The sequence below is a fragment of the Sciurus vulgaris genome, assembly GCF_902686455.1.
Source record: "Sciurus vulgaris genome assembly, chromosome: 6".
Lineage (NCBI taxonomy): Eukaryota > Metazoa > Chordata > Mammalia > Rodentia > Sciuridae > Sciurus > Sciurus vulgaris.
Genome location: NC_136466.1, coordinates 64,149,539 through 64,158,159, shown reverse-complemented (window position 1 = coordinate 64,158,159; position 8,621 = coordinate 64,149,539). Strand labels below are relative to the sequence as shown.

General features: G+C 40.8%; 1 protein-coding gene across 1 annotated transcript; it reads left to right on the top strand.

Moving 5' to 3' along the window:
- Positions 1 to 4,705: 4,705 nt before the first annotated feature.
- Positions 4,706 to 8,030, top strand: SCGB3A2 (secretoglobin family 3A member 2). The gene is made up of 3 exons (XM_079145797.1): positions 4,706 to 4,862; positions 7,297 to 7,499; positions 7,876 to 8,030. The coding sequence occupies exons 1-3, from the start codon at positions 4,808 to 4,810 to the stop codon at positions 7,897 to 7,899; spliced, it is 282 nt and encodes a 93-aa protein (XP_079001923.1). The 5' UTR covers positions 4,706 to 4,807; the 3' UTR covers positions 7,900 to 8,030.
- The last annotated feature ends 591 nt before the right edge of the window (positions 8,031 to 8,621 follow it).

Below are 8,621 nucleotides of genomic sequence, written 5' to 3'. Positions count from 1 at the left end.
AGTGAAAAATAATGACACACTGACTTGGTTATAACACTTTTCTTTGATATCATTTAAGTGAAGTAATAGTGAGTCCCATTTGTGTTATTGCTATAATCTGAGAATTGACTGCAGGCTTAGAAAAACCAAACATGCTCAGAAGGTACTTGTTGAACAGCTAGGTAAATTTCTCTTCTGATTATAGATTTCATTTCTATACAGATTCCATTTGGAAAACACATCCGAATTAATTTAAAAACACTGACATTCATTTCCTTTTGGTTACATTTCTCTTCAATTAATTTTTTAACAATTGCTTACTAGAAATATATTTTGATTAAGTAAAAGTAGTAAATACAAATCAGAGGAAGAATACTCAAATTCTGGCTGTATTAGTTGTTATCCACATGACTTTGACAATTAGTGCTTCCAAGGTCAGATTTCTCATTGGTAAAATGGGATGACAGCTCTCATCATCAGAGGTTTTGTGGGACTGAAGTAATAATATATACAAAGTGTAGCACCTGGCTCTGAGGAGTGGTTCTTAACAACATGACCAATGGTGTGGGGCTGTGGTAGGATCCAGTCAAGCCCCTTAGGAAGTTTACAAATTAGTGTTTGGAAAGAATGCTGACACAATAATCATGCTGCAAAGAAAGGCTTAGCAATATTGGGACCAAGACACAAGGAAAGATTAGATGGCTATTTTAAAATATGCATTTTATAATTATTCTTGCCAAAAGATCTGGAGATGGCAGTCACTGTAAAGATGGTTTAACATGGGAACCAATCCCCACACAGTGAGCAAGCTATACCACCGGGTGGGGTCGGTCAGGAGGCAGAGAGATTGGGGAAGGTTTGGGCAAGATTCCCAATTGTGGTTTCCAAGAGAAGGGATGGGGAGATAGCATAGGGAGGTTAAAGACTGACCATTTTGAATAATTTCAGTGGGCTTTTGGGTCTAGGGCACCACCTCTGTCAGTTCCTCTTCCTGGACTGAATAGGGCAGGAGACTAGAAGGCCAGAGTAGTGTATAGTTCAGTAAGGCTCTGGACCTGGGCTCTGGACTGGTTGTTCGCACATGAAAAGCACACTCACAGGAGAGTTTTGCCACCTCTAGGAATTTTTATTTGATCACTTGGTATGGTTTTGACTTTCTGGTTAGATTCTGAACTGATTTGGCACCATTATAAAACATTCAATTAAAGAAGACCTTTCAGTTTCTAAATATGGACTTATAAGTGACAAATGATGAATTCTTGAGGAGCAGGGCCAAAGCCCATCCAAGAGAAATACAGCATTATACACAGAGAAAAAAGTCTCTTCCTTCTAACCCCTGAAAAATTTGATACTTTCTGGTGGAAAAGTCCCTTGGGAGGGGCATTCTTTTCAGGGCCAGCAATGATCCAAGTTGTCAAAGTATCAAAACTATGGAACAAAAAGACATAATTCAGGTAATGTGAACATAGGAAACACGGAAGTGGCCAAGTCCAAGTCTTCTCAGGCCTGAGGTGCTCCAACCCACAGCTCCCTCCACTGCACCCTGTTTGCCTCTCCATGGCACTGACCATGAGTTGTTCAGTTTGCTTGTTTATCTGCTTATTGTCTGTTTATGCCATTAAATTGACCAGCTCCACAAAGATAAGGAATTTGCATGTCCAAATTGATGCTCAAGTCTTTATTCTTGGCACAGCGTCTAGCACCCACAGGCATGGAAACATGTGTTGAATGACTGAGTACCAACAACAGTGCTTGATGGATGTGTTTGTATGATCTGTGGGTGCCCATATCTACCTCTGTTCACACATGTGAAAGTATGTGGATACCTGTGGGTGTTTTGAGTATGTGCACATTTTGAGTGAAGCAGGTCTAACTCTTTGTTCAAGCTGTCCATGTGAGCTCACTAGGTTCTGGCTCAGACTACATGTCTGATGGACTCTTAGATGGAAGCACCAGAAATCTGTTTGCACAGAGGTCTAAGGAAACTCCTGGGAAAAATTCACCCTCCAGGACCAGCAGGGAAACGTGAGACAGTGCTAACTGCTTAAAGGTCAGAAGGGAGAAGCATTTCTCTGTGTGTAATGCCAGATTTCTTTTGGTCCTGCTCCTCAAGGATTCATAATTTGGCATTAATAAGACAGAAGTCCATGTTCAAAAACTGAAAGGTTTACTTTAATTGAAAGTGATATAATATTTTGTGATGCTGAATCAATTCGGAGTCCAACCAGAAAGTTAAAACCATACCATGTCATCACAGAGAAAGAATTTAACGTGGAAGAGAATTTACATGGTGCTAAAATTGCAGATAAATTGACCAATTAAATTGGAGATGAGTCGACCCTGAGAAATGTGGGAAGATGCTTCTGCTTCTAGACCAGGAGGGGCAGAGTGAGAAGGGGCATCCAGGAGCTGGGGCTCTGCAGTAGAAGCTGAACAACCGTAGTCTGCTGACATAGAGGAGCCACAGAGGAAGGTCCTGGAGGCTTGGAGAAAGTGAAGTCATTGCCCAGGATGTCTCCTGAGTCAGAGGGGTCGGGGAGAGAGAGAGAGGGAGGAAGGGAAACACCTGGCTTTTCCCTTTTTCTGTGCCTTCAATATTCTACTAGAAGTAGTTGGCAAGGAAGCTTGGAAACCACAATTTGGAAAACCTTGTTTTATTTACCCCTTCCTTCCTTCCTTCCTTCCTTCCTTCCTTCCTTCCTTCCTTCCTTCCTTCCTTCCTTCCTTCCTTCCTTCCTCCCTTCCTTCCTTCCTTCTTTCCTTCCTTTCTTTCCTCTTTTGACAAGGTCTTTCTATTTTTCCCAGGCTGGTCTCAATCTTCTGAACTTCAGTGATCCTTCTGCCTCAGATTCCCAGGTGCTGGGATCGTGGTCATGCACGCTCATGCCCAGCTGGAAAACTCCACTTTCTGTAGTACAGAGCGGGGTAGGGAAGCCGTGGGGAAAAGCAAATGAGAAGATGGTGGCCCTGACAAGGGCAGTGCTGGTTTAGTGTACCAGATTTAGGGATGGCATCAAGTTTTCCACCATGTTATCACATGGCCTGGGCCTGTGGGAGGCTGGCACATCTACATCACTGATATGGATTTGATATGCCAGAGAGACAGGAGCAGTATCTGGCAGAGAAAACAGTGGGTGTTTCAGGATTGAGTATGCATTGCAGTGATCCATGGTCTCTTTTATGCACTTTATAAAGAACTTAAAGATGGGGCTGGGGTTGTAGCTCAGTGGTAGAGTGCTTGCCTTAACACATGTGAGGCATTGGGTTCGATCCTCAGCACCACATAAAAACAAATAAATAAAGGAATTGTGTCCATCTGAAATTAAAAGGTATATATATATATATATATATATATATATGCCTAAAGATAAATAAATGGCAGTTACAATTTGTAACTCATAAGAATTAATAACAGGTGACATTAAGCATTAACCTTTTTATGGTACAGCTACATGTTCATCTGCACAATTTTATTAAATCTTCATAATAATACAATGTACTCAGATAGGGACAAGTTAGATCTTAAATTCTAGCCTTGCACATTAAGGGGCTAACACCATAGTGTGTCTCCCCAATATTTTCTAGGTTTCTTTCTGTTGTTGGATATGGCTGGAGCCAGCAGTGCCACTTAGCCATAGGGTTCTGAACTGGTACCTGGAGCCACAGGAGTTGTTTCCTGTTTCTCCCTTCAACATATCTTCTAATCTTCTTCCTTGTGTTTAAGCCTCACAAGATTCCCAAAGAAGTGCAGTTCCTATGCTTACAGATGAAATCATCTGCGACCCAATGCTGAACTTCATTCCAGGATGGCAGCCTAGGAAACAGACTGCTCCCACAGCCAGCAATGTATATATGTCTGTGTACACACACACATACACACACACACACACACACACACACACACACACACAAACATTTGTATAGTTGCATGGGATTGGGCTGTCTGAATGCTTTCAAAATGCATGTCTTGGGTGACTCACATCATTTGTGTAGACAGGGTCTTGCAAAAACCCTTTTTTTTTAGGTTTGTACACCTCAAGGTCAGTCATGCTATAATTGTTTCAATTTTGAATAAGAAAACCATTAACAGATATTAAATGTCTAATCCAATATGTACAAATGACAAAAACTGAACCTAGGTTTCTAAAAGGGCATTTTGATTTTAGATCCTGAATCTGTTGTTCTGTATGAGCACATAGAGAAGGCACACCCTGAAGATTCCCCAGAAGACCAGAGGATACTAGCAAGATCATGGGGATCTGGTGATGTTGCTATAGCAGATGTGTGAATGTGGATGAACAGGTGAACTCCAGAGAAACACGGCCCAAAATATCATTAAGCTGACTCTGTATTATAATGGAGTCAAGGTGGCCTCCTGTTTGCTTCCACAGCAGGGAAGCAGGTAATGGGATTCTCCAAACTTCAAATGCCCAGAAAAATGGAGGAAAACATAGAAATCTGGAGGGAAACATTTCTTTCCCTTCTTTCATGTTCTTCCTGTAGTCGGAATCTCAGGGTTCTTTCCTTTCCATTATGTCCTCTGTGCAAGGACTTGTGAAAGAGGTACTTGAGTGCTTTTACTTAGGGCTTTGTTTCTCGTGGGAACAGGAGGGAAAGTGGAAACCATACAATTTGTTTAGTGAGGAAACATGACCTTCCTTCTTTTCTTTGGTGGAGTGTGTCAAATGGCAGTGACAGAAATTCAGGTCTTCAGTGGATGTATAAATACATGTGTGTGTAAAAGTAGCCTTTATGCTCTGAATGAAAAGAAAAACTACTCTTTTCTAGGGGAATTTTGAACTCTAGGAGATCACCGTAGATACCTGCCATGAAGCTGGTAACTATCTTTCTGCTGGTGACTGTCAGCATTTGTAGTTACCCTGGTAAGTAGTCTGGAACGTAGGATATATCTGTACTTGTCTGTTAATTAGAACACGACCAGTAAGCCTGGCTCACTGACAGTGGAATATGGCAGAAGGAGTTTTAGAATCACAGAAAATGGTAATGTTGGAAGATTTCACAGATCCTCCATCATTCAAGCTCTAACCAATTGCAAGCACTATCGCTAGTGCATCCTGCATAGGAAATTAGCCAGCTCCCACTGACAGCCAGCATAGCACTTTTCAGCATTGACTCATTGGTCACCATTAGTTTTCTTTGAGTCAAATTCCAGCTTTGCAATATTTTTTTCTATATGCTTTTAAATATGTGGTGTCATTCTTTCTGTCATCTTTAATTAGCCAGTTGCCAGATTGGCTCTCCTGAACAGCTTTGTTTATCTGTTCACCCATTCAATGCATATTTATTGAGGGACTACAAACTTTTGGCACTGAATAAGCATTGGGAGATTCAGGCATAAATCAGACATGAAGATTATTCTCAGGGTGCTGATAGTCTGGCAGGAGAGACAGAACTTCTAAAGAAGTTACAAAAATACTATAGGACTGTAAATGCTCAGTGAGAGATATGGATCAAGCTCTGTGGGTGTACTGAAAGGTGAAGAGTTTAATTTCCAAGTATGAGTACAGAAGCTGACTTTCTGGAGGAGAACAGGAACGGATCCATTCATTCTGGAAGGAATCATTTTAACTCTCAGGAAGATATATTTGGGTAGATTAAAAAAGTCTTCATGATAGTCAGTGCTCGTTGAGAGAATAGAAAGCTTTGATGATCTTCCCCTGGGAAATATAAACATATAGAGAAATCCTTCTCCAAAATGCTTAAAATAAGAAGTATAGTGATTAACCATGAGACACCAGGTGCTGCATGCACTTATGCTGGCAACTTTACTGAATTTTTAGAGGAATTTATAACTTTAAGAGTTTTAAATATTTTGTTTTTTCTTTAGTATCCAAGGATAAATATTTATGGGCAAATGTGGCATCAGAAAGGTGAGATAAGTAGCCCCCATTGGGGAGAATTTTGAGGGGAAAATATGTGATAGAAGATGGAGGCAGGATATATGCACATCCTCCCTTTTTATAATTTGAATGAAGAAAGTTTTCCAAAGCAAAATGAAGAGTGGTAGGCTGTAGACAGCAGGAGGATGCATATTCTCATGTACATGAGTACTTTTATAAATTTGTATGCCTTTGTAAAAAAAAAAAATCATACTTATTTTTCCAGTCTCTTTTTCTTTTCCTCCCATTCATCTTCTTTATAAAAGTTGTCTTTCTAAAGTCAAAGATGTAAAGTGCAATTGTCCCATGTGAAAGCCTTGACAGTTCTTCAATGTTCTTTTAAAAATCTCACTTCACTCAAGTATTGCAACTCACCCACTTTACCTTCCACCTGCTGGCCCAAGCCCACTGGAGTTCTGCACCCCAGCCTCTCTGGGCAGGAGGCTCACCATTCTGTGTATGCACTTTCATCTTAACATCTCAGTGCCTTTGCCGATCTTGTTCCTAAAATACTGCCCCTCTTCTTTACCTGTGGTGCTAATGTCTGCCTCAAGACATGGCTGTAACACTTCTTCTAATAAGTTTCCGGCAACATTCTTTCACATTAGAATTAGTCATCCTTGGCTTTGTGTTTCCAGAGTGTTGCCCATAGTGTTAGCATACTACATGCCACACTGTGGAGTACACAGATCCTGATTGTCCACTAGACTGTGTTAGGTTTCTGAGTGGAGCATCTCTGTCTTCCTTGTCTATGCATCTGCACCAGATGGTGTTCAATTATGTTGAAGCATTGAATTGAATTGCTTGGAAGAACATTTGGGGCTGTGATTTGATCCTCTTGTCCTTGAGTGGGGATTCAGTATGCCATCTGCTCTTTGACCTGAAAGCTGTAGGCTGTGGACACAGCCACGTACAAGAACACTTTGATGTCCATTTACTGACCAGTGTTTACTGAGTGTTTACTGTGTGCCAAGGTCAGTTCTAGGCCTGAGGTACAGTAGTGAACAAAACATTAATTCTTGTTCTCATGAAGTCTACATTCTAATGAGAGAATAAAGCCTATATAAATAACAAATAAAGATTTAATAGTTTAGGAAACAATAAACCATTATTAAGTTAAGAAGGTGGAGTGTGGAGTGTGGTGGGTAGTGCTGTTTTAGGTGGAATGGCAATTCCCGGCTTCTTTGACAAGGTAACGTTTGAAAAGAACCCAAATAACATGAAGAGGAAAGACTTGAACCTATCAGAGGAAAGAATATTCTGAGGAAATGGGACAGCAAGCACAGAGGCCCAGAGCAAGGTTTCCCTGGGAAATCCAGATGGGTGATTGAGACGAGGTGTTGATGGGTGGATGGAAGCAGCAAGGCCATGGCCAGGGACTGATGGGCCAGCTTCACCTGTTTCTTTTGCTCTGCAGCTACTGCCTTTTTGATCAACAGTGTGCCCCTTCCTGTTGACAAAGTGTTACCTTTACCTCTGGACAATGTTCTTTCCTTAATGGATCCATTAAAGATGCTTCTGAAAACTCTGGGCATTTCTGTGGAACACCTTGTAGAAGGGCTGAGGAAGTGTGTGGATGAGCTGGGACCAGAGGCTTCTGAAGCTGTGAAAAAACTACTGGTAACTGCAAATTGGGGGTCCACTTGCCAGGGGGAGGACCTGGGCTCCCTCATGCCCACCCCACCCTGTTCTCACTTGTATCTGCATTTCTCCCTTATTGATTTTATTTGTAAACTTTACGTTTCCTGGAAACTCAAGGAAGGTGCAATTTCTACAAGTATGGAAAGGATTTTTGAGTGACAGGGGACTGTCACTAATTCTAGTTGTGAAGTTATCATTTACCACCTTTGTGATTTGGAATGGGATGTAACTATTCTGAGCCTTTGTTTCTACATCAGAAAGATGGTGACCCAATGGGAGAGTGTGAAAATTTTTATAAACGTGCTAATTACATGCAAGCTGCTTTTATTTTTATTATTGCTCTTCTGCCTTTCAGGAGGCCCTATCTCACTTGGTGTGACATTAGGATCAAGAGAGAGAGGTCGACGTGCCCATCCTTCCTGGACGAAACCCATTCTACCCTCTCATTGCTAAATGTCCTAACATTAGTGACCCCTGAAAAGAATGAATAAAGCAATGAGTAGATTTTCAGTTTGTCCTACTTTTATTTTGGTGCCTAACTGGATAATTTTCCCCTCAGATCATGGATTTTAGGTAGCCTGTTCTTATAAAGATAATCTGACATTTTAAGTAAAACATAACCATTTTTTCTTTTCTCCTTATATCTAAATGAAATACCTCCATTTTTCAACTATTTTTTTTTCTGAAAGCCTCGTTTCCCTATTCCCCCCATTCTAAAGAACTTATTAAATTGAAAATATTCTGAATATCTATAAAATATTGTCTGACAAAACCAGCGTCTTACTAGCTTCACTGGTTTAGAATCTTCTTTACCAAAATGCCAGTTTTTATTAAGTTTATAGTTATATTAGAGCCACTTCTGCTTTACTTCATAATGCTTAGGCAAAGTGGCTATGAGCTATTCTTTTCTTCCTCCATTCTGCCATCTACAGCAATGACATAATTATCTTTTCAAGACGTAATTCTGGTTATAAGATCCCTTTACAGAGTAGGTTTCAAGCATGGCACACATGACCCTTCATGATCTGGCCCCTGCTCACTTGTCTAGTTCCATCAGCATTCCTTTTTCCTTATGTGCTCCAGCTTGAGTCCCACTGAACA

Coding starts and splice junctions, on each gene's coding strand:
- SCGB3A2 (XM_079145797.1), top strand. CDS start 4,808: ATGAAGCTGGTAACTATCTTTCTGCTGGTGACTGTCAGCATTTGTAGT. Junction 4,863..7,296: donor CAGCATTTGTAGTTACCCTG/GTAAGTAGTCTG, acceptor TTTGCTCTGCAG/CTACTGCCTTTTTGATCAAC. Junction 7,500..7,875: donor AAGCTGTGAAAAAACTACTG/GTAACTGCAAAT, acceptor TCTGCCTTTCAG/GAGGCCCTATCTCACTTGGT.